This window comes from Oxyura jamaicensis, chromosome Z, assembly GCF_011077185.1.
Source record: "Oxyura jamaicensis isolate SHBP4307 breed ruddy duck chromosome Z, BPBGC_Ojam_1.0, whole genome shotgun sequence".
Taxonomy (NCBI): Eukaryota; Metazoa; Chordata; class Aves; order Anseriformes; family Anatidae; genus Oxyura; species Oxyura jamaicensis.
The window spans coordinates 2482069-2499178 of record NC_048926.1 but is presented as its reverse complement, the minus strand read 5'-3'; the positions used below and the strand labels follow the sequence as shown (position 1 = coordinate 2499178).

At 54.3% G+C, this 17110-nt stretch overlaps 1 protein-coding gene across 6 annotated transcripts in view; it reads left to right on the top strand.

Moving 5' to 3' along the window:
• Nucleotides 1-17110, top strand: part of CTIF (cap binding complex dependent translation initiation factor) — a 127526-nt gene that overhangs the window by 95329 nt on the left and 15087 nt on the right. For all 6 annotated transcript variants that reach the window (XM_035309682.1, XM_035309683.1, XM_035309686.1 and 3 more), the window contains one exon: nucleotides 14593-14748. In XM_035309682.1, coding sequence (XP_035165573.1) covers nucleotides 14593-14748 — 156 coding nt within the window. The remainder of the gene's footprint in view (nucleotides 1-14592; nucleotides 14749-17110) is intronic.

The window sequence follows — 17110 nt, the reverse complement described above, 5'->3', positions numbered from 1 at the left end:
TGAGGAGCGGATCCAGCTAATGACGGGGGTGTCATTTAGGGCATCCATGCATCCCAAATGTCGCTCACCAGATAAGTCCTGGTGCCTGGGGCACATCAGCCGTGCCCACCATTTCTCCTGCTCCCTGCAAAACAGTTTGAAAGTGGGGAGCGGGCGAGTCACAGGGCTGCTTCTCCTGTTTTCATTGGCTTTAAATCAAGCTGTTGTCTCCTTTTAAGGGGAAGAAAGCTATTTTTAAGGAGGAAGATGTGGTCTTGGTACGAGGCAGGAGTGCAGCCAAGGCACGTGGTTCCTGGCACTGGCTCATCCCTGACGGGTGGCTGCTGTGCACAGTGACCAGCACCCTCTGAATCTGTCCCTGAATTCAGCTAGGTGAGAACACCATTCCTCAAGCATCTTTGCATCCACGCCCTTGAGAGGCATCTGGGGATGGACATGGGCATGGAAGCAGGAGAGCGTGGGCATGCAGCACTGCGCCAGGAAGCCCAGAGGTGGGCAGGATGGGTCCTTTCTCACCCAGCAGCCAGAGCATCTGTGGGCAGGGAGCTCCGTGGCCACCAGACGCTCAGGGAAACCATCTGTCTCTTGTATTTCCTTTGGCCGTGGTGGAGGAGGGCTTCCTAAGTTCGGTTTTATGGCTAAGCACCACATAACTGCCCAATACACTTGTCATTTTTTAAATATTAGTGCTTTTTAATGTCAGGTTACTTTCCTTTTCCTGGGATTAGAGGTTTTTAAGGCTCTACAGCTGATACACAGATTGCATGACTCAGGCAGTTTGACCGCCGACAGAACTGCGCCTAAGTCACGTAATCGCCCTGCTGCAGAAATAATTCTGCCCTACATAAAGATAGGCTTTAAAAAATAGGTTCCCAGGGAATATTCCAGTGTCTGCACCAGAGCTGAGCTCAATTGTGCGTGGCAGGAGAGGACAGCGAGTTCAGGTGTCGGCCTCCTGTAAAGATGAAATCACCGAGCGGGGATGAGTTCTGGTGACCCGCTTGTCGCAGGGTTCCCTGGCAGGGTTACCAGGAATTTCTCCTTGCATCTCCAGGAACAAGTGGGATCGTTACTGTCCGTGTGTCTCTGCGCTGCCATGCACTGCACAGGGAGGCTTAGCCCTGTGCATTAAAAATGTTGGAAAAAGCCAACAAGGAGAAATGTGCACGTTCCTGTTACCCCTTATCCTGACCCAGAGAGGTGGCGGAAGCCACAGAGCAGACCTGAGAGCGGTGTCACATTGCTTTTGTCTTTTAATGCCACTAAAACAGCCAGGAGCCACTCAGCAAGCCATTACAGCAGCTGTGCTGGGGTGAACCTGTGTTGTTTTTCAGTCTTGTATGACAGTAACGTTCAGCAACAAGGGAAGCAGGCAAAGAAGATACAGAACAAAACAACGAAAATCAGTATTTATTGTAAGCTAGGTAACTCCGTATTGCTTTTCTTATTGCCCTGGACACAACAGATGGGTTTAGCTGAGCAACATAAAAAAGTTAGAAAGAGCAGAGCCAAAGCAGGGTCCAGCAGCGATGGCCAGAAGCAGCAGGACGTTACCCAAAAGGAGAGGAGGACGGCAGCCCCCCAGGCTGGGGAGGACCCTTCCAGCTTGCCCTCTTGTGACAGCACCACCAGCCCTACCAGCAGGCCCAGGGAGCTGAGCTATGCTGCAGCACCGTAATGAATGGATTCACATTCTGCTCTTCGTGGCTGGAGTGCAGGATAAATAATACATCTCATTTCTCCAGAGAGTCCCTAAGTGCTTCCCAGGAACATGTAAGCAGCCTCACTGTGCTCGGTGCACAGGGAGGGAGCGCAGCGTCTGCCTTGGAAAGCTGCAAGGAAATCGGGTGCAAAGAGCGAGCAGGCTGTGCGGGTAACTGCTTTCATGTGCAACAGCACAGAGGAATGCATCTAAAGGGGGTCGCTCCACCCAAAACTGCACATCTTTTAAAAATACCCTGATGGGGCAAAAGGTCACGGATCAGTACAAGTCAAAAGCACAGCGCTAGGTGAAATTAAATAATATAACATTTCATTTCTGAGAGTGAAGCGTTTTGACTTCCTCCAAACACAGTTTCTTTTTCCAACCAAAATAATCGGATCTGATTTATGGAATACTTTGTTCAGCCCCAAACCAGCATTTTTTGCATCACGTTCAAGCTTGATAGCCCTGGCAGGAGACAGACACATGTACAAAGCGCAGAAGACTGGTCACAGCTGTGAAACGGGGGTTGGCTGCACCAGGGAAAATCTAACATCGTCCAGCTCCAGTCCTGACCTCTCCACCATCAGGCAGATGTTTTCCAGCAGCCATTTCTAGATAATTTCCCGTTAATTAAAAAACTCGAATAAAACGCTTGCTCTGGAGCCGGATTTGTGTCTCTGCAGCACCTTCCAGACTAATCCGATCCCCGGGCCTAAGGAGCTCGGCTCGCTGGGCACCGGAGAGCTGGGGAATTACTCCGCCAGGGTGTGATAAATCAGGATCACCGTGCCCCCCCCCCCAGCTGATCCCCCTGGCCGGGGTCGAGCCGCTCACCCCCCAGATGGCACCGGCAGATGCTCCTGTTTTGCAGGGGCTGAGCAGACTTGTTTGTCCCTCTTCTAGGAGCAAAACGCCCATGAATTGCAGCAGCTCAGCCCCCGGACGCAGGCTGGAGCATCTCCCTTTGGCATTGCCGAGCAAACTGTCTTTCTAACCTGGCTCCTCTTATATTTTCAGCTGCTGACAAACGTCCGCGTCGGAGGGGTGCTCGCGCCGGTTGCGCCCGGGGGCTGCACATGTTCGCAGCTTATCTCATGGCGCTGGTTTTGATCCCAAAACAGATGCCAGCGCCATGGCTCAGGAATGCTGTCGTGTCATCCCCTCCCGGCAGACAGCTCCGCTAAAGAGCATCTCCCCGGGCAGCGTGTGCCCTCGCAGAGCTCACGGCCGCAGCTGGGAACGGAGCGGCTCCACGTGCAAAAGACACACGGCAGCTGTCCTGGCCCAAAACGAGGGGATTGGGGCTGGGAAAACCCTGGTTTGAATTCTTCCTTCTCTCTGGGTTTCGGTCCTGGATTTCAGCTTTGCAGTTGAAGCTGGATGCTGGGAACCTGGGTTGCTGGAGGGAAGGCAGGGAAGGTGGCTGTGGGGCAGGTTGATCAGCCTTGGGGAGATGCTGCCGGCCCTAGGCTCGGTGCTGGGTTCCAAATTTCTCCTCACTGAGTTTGTTTTTTGGGGGTCAGTCAGAGACACCCGATCTGGCTGCAGGCACTCGCCAGGAAACCATTAGCTGCAGCAGACTGCTGTTTTGACAGCACCAGTTGCCCTTGCGCTTTCCTCTTGGGGGCAATTGCCCCCCTTTCCTCCTCCTTTCCACCCAAACCGTAGCTACAACCTCGGTTTCTCCAGGTCCACAAACAAACCGTGGTTCCTTTGTGCATGGGTCCCTTGATGTACAACTCTGGCAGAAGGACTGATTTTGGTCTGCATGAGCCCCTGGGATAGACACAGCTGAACTGGGGACCTTGGAGGGACAAGGGCATGAAAAATGTCTCGGTGGATACGTGCATGGTTTCTTGGCCCTCCTACAAATCCCTGTGCGATTAATAAATCGCAAGGAAGCTCTCCTGCGAGAGATTTTTGCTTGTCATAATTCCAGTCGCTGGCTCCTGCTGGCCACAGAGCTTTTTTCTGCAGCGGGGAGGTGTTGAGCAACATGCCACAGACCCTTCGCCTGTAACATAAGTTGGAGTACTCCTCTGTTCAAATCTCCGTGCTCTTTATAGCCGAGATGTGTCTGCATCTGAGCTATGCAGAGCGAAGTATATTATTAGAGAGGACATCACTGGGGCTGTAATTGTACACGGCTCCCCTTAGCAACCGCGGCCAGCAACACATCAAACAGAAGGCTGATACCTTCTTAAAAATAAAAAATAAAAAAAAAAAGGAGGAGAAGAAACGAAAGGCACATCCCTGCAGAGAGCCCAGCACAGCCCCTTGCAGGGCTCACACGTGCACCCAGAGGCGAAGCCTGGTGTGTCCTCGTCTTTGGAGATGCCTTGGTGCCAGTGGCCAGGACTATTTCCATTGCATGCCCTACTGCATGCCCTATTACATGCCTAATTGCATACCCAACTGCATACCTAATTAAATACCCAGTTGCATACCTAATTACATACCCAGTTACATACCCAGCTGCATGCCCTGGTTTGGGCTGTGGGATGTGCACGCCCAGCTACGTACCCTATTGCATCCTCTTTTAGATACCCTCTTGTATACCCACGCAGGGCTTCTTCCATGCCCATCAGCCTGGTGCTTGCTCAAACGCAGAAATTTGTTCTGAGAGATACAAACGAGTCACCTTAGTGCAATCTCCCGATGCCTGAAAAATGACATTTCCGTGGTTTGGTGCCCTGCTTCCCTCGGGTTTTAAAAGCTTGACTCAGACCCTGTGGGTTTTGGCATGGCCACACCTGTGTTTTGGTGGACTGGGATGGATTTGAGGTATTCAAGGCAGCTGTTCCTGGAGGGGTTTAGCTAGGAAGGTGGCAAAGCTCATAAACCTCTTGCTGGCTGCCCAGGCAGAGGATAGACAAGTAAAGTTTAGCTTGAATCCTCTCTTGGGATAGAAGTGTTGAGGCATTAAGTATGGAGAATTGACTGATGGTTGGACTTGGTGATCTTGAAGGTCTTTTCCAACCTAGATGATTCTAATTACCACTTACTGTGCTGAGCACAAGGATTTGGGAGCTGAAATCCCTCCTCTCCTGCAGGCTCCCTGGTTATTTGAGCCAAGGACTTAACCTCCCAGTGGTGGGAGTGCTTTTTTGGGTTGGGAGGATAAGGAGACAGAAGATGATGAAGTGTGTGGGTGCTGTGGTAATAGGGACGTGGAAGCAACGTGGATGGTTCGTGCTGAAAGGCACTAGCATTTTCATCTCACTTCTGCACTGATCTTGGCAGCACTGTCCTGGTTTTGTGAACGGCTGTGGGACCCGCCTGCTAGATGCAAAGCCCTGTATCCGGAGCTTGGCAGGTGGGATTTGTTTTATTTATGCCCAGGGAATTCGAAGGCAACTCCAAATTAATGCACACGTGTATACACGGTATGCATATGTGTGTATGTGTGCTGACACGCATGCTGCTGTGCAAGCTGTGCAGGCAGTCCCAGCAGGATCAGCATCAGCCACGCTTTTGCCACACTTCCCTTCCCTTCCCCGTGGAGTGTCTCTGGAGATGCGCCACGATTCTGAAATGTTCTATTTTGCATCCTTGTGGGGGCCCAATGCAGCCCACACAAGTTTGGGCAGCGGGCTGGTGTGCTGGCATTACAGGAGCTGCTCGCAGAAGGTCCCAGGCAGGTCTGGGAGTTACTGGGGAGCCCCGGGTTAAAAGTCAGGCTGCGTGCTTCCAGCCTCCCCATTTCCAGGCGGAGAGAAGCGGGGGGAGCAGGGTGATAGGGAGAGGATGCGCCAGGGATCAGCACATTTTTGGAAACCAACAGCGGGATGAGGACTGGGATGTGGGGCTCATGGTGTGCAAGAAAAGGGCAACAAATAGCCTTTGGGGAAGCAGGCATGCGGACAGGAGCCCCCCGGCACCAGGCAGCAGGGGCTGCAGTCCCACCGATGCTTCTGTGCAGGGGAGGTGTTCGGTTTTGGGTAGCAGGGTGCCAGGCAGTTTACCATTTGAGAGATTCATTGGAAAGCAGGACTGAGTTGCAGGAAAAAAAAGAAGAAAAAAAAAAGAAAAAAAGAAAAAAAAAAAAAGCCGTGGGAGTTTAAAGAACAGCGTATTTGACTCGAATTCACTGCGCTTGTAAGATTTTATCTTGCACCGCTCAAGCACATGGTTAAATAATACCAGTGGCCTCCTTTGCTCCGTAAATACATTGCGTGTGCTTCCTTCTGGCTCCCTGTCACCCTGGAGGGACCAAGGGCCAGGACAGGGGCCAGCCCCCCGCGCAGGGATGCAGCGCTGAGCAGAGGCTGCGCCGGGCTCTAGGTGGAGACTGCGGGCTGTGCAGCCTGCCCGCAGCCCCGGCCGCATCCAGGCAGCCGCTGCCCTCCAGGAGAGCCCCCAGGCTGCTCCCAGCATTGCTGGGGGGTGAGGATGCTCGGGGCTGAGAGGGAACCCCCAGCCTGGATGCTTTCTTAGGGCAGGTGGGGAAAAAAAAAATGAAAGCCTCAAAATCTGTTTGCTCAAAGCAAAGAAATTCGTCAGGGTCTCTCTCCCTCCGTTTGACCAGGCTGGAGGGAGTTTTAAAAAGCTGGCATTGGCTCGTGGCTGTGCCGCAGGGAGGACCCGTTGTCTCTCTAAAGGCTCAAATCTGTCCCCGGGACACAGCAGCATGGTTTGCAGCCCCGGGACTCCGCCGGCGTTAACGCACCAGCCTGCCAGCCCATCTGCTCCCCGCTAAAATGCCCCCATAAATCCGGGTCAGGCTGCTGCAGCCCCACCGAGCCGGGGGGTTAGGGATGCTGACGGCTGCGGGGTTGGGAAATCCCTGCTCCTGGTGCCTGTTCTGTGTCCCCCCCGGACTCAAAGTGGGGACACAGAAAACAGGGGTGAGCCTGGGAGGTGGCTTCAAGCCGGCAGCAGTGGCTCTGCACCCCCAGGATGGAGGCTCGGGGTGAGCACCCCGTGAGGCATTGCCCTGCGTGGGGGTCACCCTGCAGCCCACCCTGTCCTGCCTTGCGAGAGCAGGCTTGCGGCGAGCCGAGGTCAAATGCCTGTGCGAGCCCAGACGGCCTGCGGGGACTCGAGCTCGCCAGCTCCTTCTGGGGCCAGGCGAGCCCAAAGACAGCCCTGTCCCCTCTCACCCAGCTGCCCTGCTGTCCCCCCAAAAGCACTCTAGGACGAGCTGACACCCCTGCGAGCCCCACGGGCGACCGTGGGACCAGGCGTGTGGTGCGTGCAGGTGAGGGACGAGATGCGTGAGAGGTGTTCCAGGTTGTGTCTTCTTCAGTTACTTTTTATGACACTTGCTCTGCACATTATTTCGTTAACGGGGTGGGAGGAGCGTTTGGAACAGCGCTGGAAGCCCGGCGCAGCGGTATCGCCTCCGGTCCGGGAGCACCAGGAACTGAAACTGGATGCAGAGCACAAAGCCGTGGTGGTAGGGGAATAGTGCCGGGCTGGGGAGACAAAACCTCTGCTCGTGCCTCGCTCCTAGGGATGAGGCGTGCTGCCCCACGTCCCTCTAACATCCCGGCCCCTGCTGCCTGCTGTCTTACAGAGAAGCTCCACCGGGACGCTGTGTTACGCTGCAGAATGTGCCGTGCAGTCATGAGTGTGTCTGTAAAGGAAGAAGGTTTGGAGGGACCGAGGGGGTTGCAGTTCATGTTTCCTGCAGCTTTTCAGCCCGGCTCTTTCCATAAGCTCAGCTTTTCCCACACGGACAGGCAGCTTGCAGTGTGTGCAGGGTACGTTCATCTTCAGGGAGCGATCCTTTTACATCCTTTAAAAAAATGTTAGCCAAAACAACATTTTCTGTAGTAGAAGCTCTCTGTCTTCAAAGGATTTGTAAACATTACCCCCTAAGAAAGACTTTCTGTGATTTTTTGTGTAAACAGAGCTGGATGGCAATGCTTTTTAGCAGACTGGTATGTCAGCTCGGGGCCGCGGCTGTCGGATGTGGCTCGTCCCCATCCCAGGGAGCCCCGAGCAGCCTGGCCAGCAGGACCCAGTGCTGGTACCACGGGGCTGTGCCCATGCCCGTGGCCGTGGCAGCGAGAGATGGGTGAAAAGTGGGTGGCAGAGGAGATAAGGGGTTTGTTGGTCCTGGCACGCTCAGCGACGTCCTCGTGCTGGGCCAGAGCCACCACCTCCCTGCAGACTAAACAGTTGCAGCGTTTTCTCCCATGACCAAAAGAATTTAGAAAAGGGTCCCGGCATGAAACTTTACACGAACTCTGGGTGCCTCGAATATCTCCGGCTGGGAGCCTGTTAACCCCGTCCCCTCCACTTCCCTCCTCGCCGTGTGGCTCAGGCTCTGGGCAGACAGAGGGAAAATCCCATCCTCTGACCAAGCTGGCCGGCTGCCCCTGGGCTCCCAAGCCTTTCCGCAATTTTTTATTTTTACGGCATGGATTTGGGGCAGTCTGGGGAGAACGGGGCCATTGGGAGATCCCGAGCCCTCATACCTGGTGAGGTTTTGGGGCTTTGTGAGCAGGGCACGAACTGCCCGAGCGCCGCAGCTTGCTGGATGTGAGGCAGGCTGCTCGCGGCATCACACTCACGGCTTCATGCCACGAGGTCAGCTCGGCTTTTGGTTGCATCCATGAGGCAGAAAGTCCTAAAAGCCTCAAAACAGCAGAACGGCAGGCAAGGAGCCCCCGCCGCCCACCCACGCCTACCCTTTGGTGGCATTGGCAGTGCTCGTGGCTCTCTTTGCAGGCTTGGCCTGTCCCCATAGACTCCTTGGCACCTCTGCATTATCAAGGGGCCACATCGCACGCGTGGAGCTTAAAATAAGAATGCAGCCTGCTGGCAAGCTCCAGCTGGACCAAAAAAAAACACCCACATGGGTGTTTTTGCAGGCACAGAAGTGGCCCCTGAGCGGATGCCAGGGATGGCGTTGGGGCTCCAGCCTCACCCCTGCATGGAGGAGGGCTGGAGGAGTCCCATCAAACCATCCGTAACAGCAACTCAGTGCAGTCCCTGTATGCTTGCTGGGGGGAGTTACGATCATTTTGTTCTGTGGAGCAGTGGGGACTGAGACGCATGGCAAGGCTCTTCCGAAGGATCCCGGGGGAGCAAGCCTGAGGAGGGGAGCTGCCTCCTCTGGGCATTGCCGTGGGCTGTCCTGCAGGGTCAGGTCAGACGGGTGCCCTGGCTGCTCTGATGACAAGTCCATTAATTTGGGTGTCTCAGCGTCACCCAGACCTTCCTTAGGCAGATGGGCTGTCCCAGCCAGGTCCAGGCTTGTGGCAGAAGCAGGGCTCGCAGCAGCAGTGACGAATTGCTGTTAGCCAGCCGAGCTAGCACCCCACCGGGGTCCGTGAGCCCAGCCTTAACCCAGAGAGGGGCTGGGTAGGAAGGGTGACGGAGAAAATTAAGTAAGGAGAAAAACAGCTCTGACACCGGGGTGCCGCTGGAGGACGGGTTGGCCAACACCCTCTGGTGAAGCAATCGGGGCGCCCAGCGTGCCCCCACCTCTTCTCTCTATCCACTTCCAGAGCCTTTGTGCTCTTGTTTCAAGTTATCCCACTTGAAAACTGGCTGAAGAAATGCTCCTGCAGTAGCGAGGTTTGATGCTCCTGTCTTGTGGCCGCAATGGGATGCTGTGCGGTTGACCCTTGGGACACGGCGTCTGCATCTCAGTGCTGCTTCTTCTCCCTCCATGAAAGGAAAGGAGAGGATGTGGGATGCATTCGGGCTGCCTCCCCCCTGCTCTGCCTTCTTCGTGCAGCCCGTGTGTCCACTCAGAGGCTCACTGGAGAAGATGCTTACACCAGGACATCTGCTAAATGTTGTTTGCTGTTCCCCCTGGCCAGACGGGGCTACTTCACCCCGCAGCATCCACCCAGACGGTGCTCCAGGATCTCCAGCAACTACCGGATTAACAGCATCGCTCCTCTGTTTGCGAAGCCATTATTAGGCTCCCCCTGGGGTGCTGTAAAACCTGGCTGAATTAATCATTAACCGAGGAGCAGCGAGCCTCGCAGAGGCAGCCGTGAGACACCCTCATCAGGCAGGAGGTCTCAGGTTTGGGCCCTGAAGGAGGGGTGGCGGAGGGACGGGGGGCACGGGCTTCAAGTGACCCCTCAGCTCCTCATTTTGGGGTGCCGGGGGTGTTTTGGGTATGCAGATGGGAAGTACCCCCCGCCGCTGTTGGCTGCAGTCTGTGGTTATCTGCTGCCTCAGGAGAGGAACCCCACAAAACGAGGAATTTAAAGTTCCTGGATGTTGCTGATGCTGGGAGCTTGCCTGGCATCTCCCAGCAAACCTTCAGGAGAGCCGGGAGTTTTCCGACCCTCGTTTCCCCTTCCTGCCCAGTTCCATGCAGGAGGAATAAGCAGTATTTCCACAGTAAGAACAGGCAAAAACTTAAAATTTCCGCCTTGCGAGATGTATCTGTCCAACAGCTGCAGGATCTTTGGTCTTGCAGAATTGTCATTCAGTTCAGAAGAAGCCAGGTCCACCCTGAAGGCCACCGGTTTTGTTTGCTGCCCGTGCCAAAGTGGCCAAATCTGCCCGAGAAGAGATGGGTGCGTGCTCGCCGGGCTGCGGATCCAGCTCAAGGAAACGCCGTGATGAAAGCCCGTGGGAGTGAAATGCCTCATGGCTGGGTGAAGCCCAGACCTTCGCAAGGCTGGGTGCAGAGTGTCACCTGTAATTTGAAGGGTTTACCTGCTTTAAATGTCAATAGCTCCTTTGTTGGAGCAATAATAATGTTACCGTTTGCATGTCTCAGTCACACACCCCAAAGTGCTGTGCAGAGGAAGATGAGTAAATTGTGCCCGCTTGCCAGCCGGGAAATCAGGGTACAGAGGTGATGGGAGCCCACGCAGGACTGAAAATAAATCTCAGCCTCCTGTGCTGCTCCTGCCAAGCCCTGCTCTCTGCTCGGAAGCTGTGAGCTCTGCTTTTCTTTTTGTCTTTCATCTAGCTGGGCTGTATTCCCCAGAAACCCAAGCTCTGCTCCAGAGCCCGAGCCAAGCCGGGACCTAAATGCGAGAATTATTTGAATTGCATCCCTCTCTGGGAGGGAGCAGACATCTCCCTGCTGCTGTCACGTCTGGGAGCTCCTCGGACCTGTTTTATTTCTCTCGGGCCCTTTCCACACAGCCCCTTAAGGCTCCAGCCTTTTGCAGCACGTTGCCAGCAAGACCAGGCATTTAGCACAGCCTCTCCCGGCGTTTTATATAGCGCCGATCGCCGATACCCAGGCATTATATATTTCTTTTTGCACAGCCTTTCTGACTCAGTATTTCCTGCCTCCTTGACAATGACTGAGTAAACAGCAAAGCTGCCAGAGGAAGAGCCCTGTGTTTACAGAGCAACAAGCCCAAATGTGTAGTTTTTTGTGTTTTTTTTTTTTTTCCATCAGAAGGTGGTGATGCTTAAATTAACTCTCATTTTTATCCCATGGTAAACTTTTGCCCTCGAGCTCGCTGCTGACACAGCCAGCCGTGCGTCGGTGGGCCCAGCCCTGGGGCAGAGCTATTTGGGACTCGTCTTTAAAAAGTGTGGCAAACCCCCCAGGGATGGGTTTTGGCTGCAGCTGTCGGTGCTGGAGCAAGGGCTTAGGTCCGATGGTCAAAAGGCAGCGCTGCCCCTTGTCCAGCCTGACGCTGCTGCCCACCAGAGAGGAGCACAGGAGGGACTTTTCTCCTCTCCTCAGGTCTTTAGGAGATGCCATGCCTGGGACAAGAAGCAATAGCATTGCATGAGGTGCATCCAGGTGAGGAGAGGGCTTTGACTTGGGTTCAGGAGCGGAAAGCCCCATGTCAACAACTTTTTCTGCATCCCTTGCTGGCAGAAGCTCGGCAGGAGCTTCAGCTCCAGGACTCCTTGCCACGCAAGGCATGTCCGAGGGTGTGCCCATCCTTTCAGTGCATGGGCTTGGGCCACCCCTGGCTACCCCTCATGCTTGGAGGGTCCCAACATTAAGAACGCGCTCAGCATTTTGGGTTGTGCCCAGAACTTGTCCTGAGTCCCTTCACAGGTCTCCTTGGCATCCCCCCACTTGCTCCATGGTTTCCTAATGATCTCTTCTCCCAGACCAGGCGGAGAAGCGAGGCCAGCCCTGCTACCTGGTATAAATACATTTTATTTTAAACTATAGTCGCTGGAGGAAGGTCATCCAGTAAATGCACTCAGCTTATCTACGGGCCGGGGCACCCCCAAATTAGTAGTACAGTTCATGTTTAAAAATACAGCCAAACTGATGAAAGATAATTTGCTCACTGCACTGACTTCACCCCCTAAGCATGGGGCAGGCCAATCCACAGGTTATTTTTGTATAACTCCAGGAGGCATTTCCAGAGCAAATAAAGGTCTCGGGGCAGGGCAGCAGCTCTGCCGTCGGGGTTCAGCCCGTTTCTGAAGGGTTTTGCTCCACTTCAGCTGTGCCGAGGTCTGTGGGTTGGATGTGGCAGCACAGGACGTGGGTTTTATCTCCACTTGTGCAGCCCCATGGCTCTTCCCTTCTCCCACTGCCTTGGTCCAGCTCAGTGGTTTTTAGTGGCTAGCTCCTTGGGGACCTGGTTGAATTGTTCTCCACGGCGTGAGAGCCTTGCTAATGAAACCCAAAACGTTCTCCCTGCGCTTTGCCTGCTGCGGGAGGCTGCCGTCGTCCCCGGCTCTGCCCTGCCGAGGTTTCCATCTCGGATGTTTCAGATTATTCAGCTGCAGAGAGGGTTGAGGCGCTGGCAACGTGGCCGTCGCCGCATTAAATAAAGTTGTTCGGAGGTGACATGTCACTGAAATGCTCGGCGTGCCTCCCTCGGCGGTGGACGGAGCCACGTAAATAACTGGTGGCGAGCAAAGGCGCTCGCACAGCGTGGGGCAGGTGGAGGCTGCCAGGCTGGTGCCCACGGCCGTGGCCTCCAGGAGAGCCCTGGGGAAGGGTTCACAATGAAGAAATGAAAGGGAGGATGTCACAAAAGGGAAATCAAACTGTTTTCTTGGGCTGGGAGCATTCCTGTAGCAGTCACATGGGTATTCGCAAAAGGCGTGGAGCAAAAGTTTGCAGCCTCTGTCGCGGTGGCTTCTAGGGGTGACGAAGGGACTGTCACACACACGGGGAGGTTTTTCCCCTGCCTGTTCCTGCTCATGCACCTGAAGCCCGGTGTGGTTATCCCGAGCAGCTAGGAACTCCCCAGTGTGCACCAGGGATCCCAAAACAGGCGATGCCCAGGCACTTTTTTGGCAGCCCCTGCTGGAGTATGGGCACGGGAGGAGGTCTCAGGGCATCGAGGAAGAGCCTCGGTTTTGGTTTGTTTGTTTTTTTTGGCCATTAAATGCCAATGAAGACTCCAGGATGAGCAATTCAATAACCCTGGGGTGACAACCTGAGCTGGCAAATATCTTTCCCCTGCCACCAGCCTGGGATCTGCTGAGTAACGAAAGGAAGAGCTGCACAAACTCCCCCGGAGAGCCTGAGGAGACCCAGCAGTGTTTGGCTGCAGGTTGATTTCAGTCGCAGACACTGTTGGGCAATTGCCTTATAGAAATGGGTGTAGAGAGGAATTAGTCATCACTGTTTGGTTAATAAGTGGCTCGGGTATTTTACAAGTCTTTTTCCTGCATATGCAAATATTACTATTTTTTTTTGTTCCTTTTGTAGTGAAACGTATAAATAGCTCCTTTCTTGGATCTCCTATGCACCCAGTGGTGTCATGAAAATAATCATCGCACGTTTGCCTGGCTGGTAGCTGCTTTACTTCCCTTTGCTTCAAAAGGAACGGCTCCCGTGTGTCGTCCGGGGCTTGAGAGCGGTCTTTGGTGTGGTGCCTTTATACCTCTGGCTCCGCAGAGTGCAGCTGCAGGTTGGAGCACTGGGAGCAGCAAAGCCTTTGTCTCGGGCAGTAGGAATAAACTGAGATGAAAAAGATACGGGGTAATTTATTTGGTTGCTGGATTTAAGACGTTGTGCAAGCCGTGCTGGGAACACGGGCTGTTGAGAACGAACTTGTCCTGTTCTCTGACTTTCCCCTGCTTAGTGCCTACTGATTTTTAATACCAAGGAAAGGTCACTGTGGAGACAGACAAGCGAGCTCACGTGGGATGTCTTGCAGGAGGCTCCGCAGCATCACTCAGAGCCCAGGGAAGACCTCTCGGCTCCGAGCGCTGCGCACACTGGTGCCATCCCACGTGGTGGTGGTGCCCTCTGGAAAGTCTTTTATTTGCTTTCCTCTGTTCCTCCTTGCTCGTTGCCACACGCTCCCAACACACACGTACCCCTTTTCATGCCCTGCTTTTGGGCAAACCCTTTTTTCCTCCCTGGCTGGAGGACTGGTGGGGGAGGCAGCTGCCTCCTTGCTCGGTCGCTCCCGGTGTGGCTCCATAAATCACGTCATCCTTGTAATCCTTGGTCATGGCAACCATCAGCTCGGGAGCAGGGTGACCTTTTACTATCAGCTCTGTGCTCCCCTAATCTTCTGCTGGGCGGGCAGGCAGCCAGGCTCTGCTGTGAGTCTGTGAGACCCCAGGGAGCAGGCAGAGCATTGGGAAGCCCCCGGCCCGACACCAGCTCGGAGCTGCTGGACCACCAAGCCACCGGCATCTGTCGCATCCCCCAGGCACTGCATTCGAGCCACTTGTGGTCATTTTCATTCCATTTTGGTTGTGCACAGGGCAAAGAGTCCCCAGGTCCATTCAAGGGGAAGGGCCGGGCAGGGGGAGGCCGTGGCACTCACTGCAGAGGCTGGCGTTGTTTCTGCAGTACCTGCTTCTGGTGGCTTGGCCGTGTTGAAATTCCAGCCACTCCGCTGGCGTTGAGTAATCTCCCCGCTGTTACTACAGAGTCAGTCTGTCTGTCTTCTCCCCCCCCACCCTGAGTTTCAATTTCCTCCTAATTCTCCATCTAGACAGCCGTTGCCTCTCCCCTGGCGATGCGGTTTTGCTGATGCAGCCCGTTGTCTCTGTCCCTCTTGCAGAAGGATTTCACCATGCGGGAGGAGCTGCAGCAGCGGGACGTGGAGCGCTGGCTGGGGTTCATCACCTTCCTCTGCGAGGTCTTCGGCACCATGAGGAGCAGCACCGGAGAGCCCTTCCGAGTCCTCGTCTGCCCCATCTATACCTGCCTCAGGGAGGTAATGCCTTCGGAGGTTTTCCCTCTCCACCTTCGGGACAAGCCGTTGAGTTGCAGCGCCCGTGATCCGTAGATGCGTGCTGTGTGATTCCCAGATGTTTGCTTTACCCACACGAACACTTCTCACCCTAAAAGTACCGATGCCTGCAGGGACACTTGGCTCTTCCTGCCCGGTGTGATTCTGTTAAAGAAAAGCAGCTGCTCCAGCACATGCAGGATCCCTTTGTCAAAGGGTTTGCAAAGCCCAGCAGTTGGTATTGCAAACCCAACGTTTAGTTTTGCAAATCCCACCGCTGCAAATCCCGCCAAAGGAGCTAAGAAAGCTTCTTAAAAGCAGGTGAAGCCAACGTCATAGCTGAGACAGACTGAGGGGAGGAAAGAGAGGGAGTAATGACACAGGGGAACACCTAATGCAGCAGAAACCCAGCCCTGCCATCAGGGCTGGGGGCATTTCAGGGCTGGATGAGGTGAGCATAGTTCAAGCTGGGAGCAAAAACCTCGCTGGGGAGAAATGGGAAAGGAAACTCAAATGTTGACATTCAAAAGAGCAGGAGAGGACTTTCCTCCATGCTGTATTAAAGTCGGTTTTGTCTCCTGCTGAGGAGACAAAATGAGGCAGAGGACTTTCTTAGGCGGAAGTCTGTCTCATCGCCCAGGGTTGGAGCTGTGAGCCTCAAATTGTCAGTAGCACTTCTGTCAGGCCATAAATAACTCGCTGCAAAATAAGTTCTCCTCTATACCCTGGGCAAGGAAAGGAGAGGGAGAGGGGAAAAAATTGCCAGTAATGACTTTTTGCATGCATGGAAAGTTTTCCCTGAATGCAAGCACACTATAAACATCTTGCCTTCGTGTAATGCTGTGGGTAGAGTTCACAGACAGTGACTGTAACAGTGAGAAAGTGTCCGGGCATCGTGATGAGGCACACACATCTAGCGGAGGAGGTGGGAGAGGGGTGCTAAGAATAGTGGAACTTCCCCAAAATCTCTGCCCACAGCAGTATGTGTCACGTCATCGGGAAGATCCTGGCGTCTGGCAGAGCCCCCATTCCCCCCCGCTTCCCATCACAGCCGTGACACAGCCCAGCTCTGATTCTGCCAGGATTTTTCCCAACTCCTGTCTGCCCTCGCCGTGCTTTCATGATCTTTCTCGAGGACGCAAATTTCACATACTGGGGATATTTTTTACTGGTTATACCAAGACGCCGTGCATACACTTGGGACCCTGACTCTCGCCATTCCCGTTCGATGGCTCAGGGCTGGCTTTTTGTGCCGACGCTGCTGGTTTTTGCCATTTCAGCTAACCGTGTCACACAGGGCCAGCCCAGAACAGCACCCAGAGGTGCCCTGAGGTGGCTGCCAGCACAACCCAGCTTGGTCTGTCCCCGGCCCATGAGGTCCTGCAGGAGGGACAGGCACCTTCTGTGGGCTGATGCTCTCCTGTGCTGGTGCGCCGGCACACCAGTTGGTATCTTTGGAGCTCAGCAGGCACCTGGGACACGTTCCCTGGTCGGTTTCATGAAGCATGTGCTGGGCTGGTCCTTGTGGCTCGGCCGCTTTGGGACTGGCTACTAGCTGTGGGCATCCCTCAATTGCTTCAGGATGGGTTTGAGAGGTCTAATAGTGCTTTTTGTGTTTTTGTTTTTGTTTTTGTTTTTGTTTTTCCCCTTCCTGCTCATCAGCACACACGTCCCCATGTGCAGCCCCTGATTCCTTCCTCCTCGGTGGCTCCCTCTGCGCTGCTGCAGCTGCACTTAGCTCTCCCTGCCTCCATCCACCCATCCTTTGACGATAAATCATTATCAGAGGCAAGATAACATCTCTGCTTCTGCCTGTCCTTTCAGCTCTTCTTGCTTTTTAGTTTCTCTGTCTCTTTTTTTTTCCCTTTTCCTTTATAGCTCTGGCAGTCTGAGCCAAAGGTCAGCAAGGGAGTGAGCAAGAGGAAGGGGAAAGTTGCCTGACGACTGCAGCAGGAATGCCTCTTCCCTTCCCCCTGCAAAACTTCCTCTCACCAGCTCCTTTCCTTTCTCCCCCCCAGTAAAAGCTTATTAACACCGTGCCCGAGGAGAGGACAGGGCATCCCGTGAGCTGAACCCCCAGGAACCAAAAGTGTTTCATTTTCACCACTGGGAGGTTTGGGGGCAAGAGGAGTGCGGGCAGAGAGGATGGTGTATTCACAGCGGGGGCAAAATTGGGATTTTAGGCAAAGATGGTTTGCCAAGAAAAGTAAGAAGAGGATGCAGCCATAATTTAAAGTGGTTTGAGAGAGCCCAGTGAGCTTGTGTGGTGCTTTGGATCGACGGTGTGTGGGGTTAAAGATGGAGAAGGGGAGTGGGTCTCCCGAGCCCAGCCCACAGGCTGGCATTG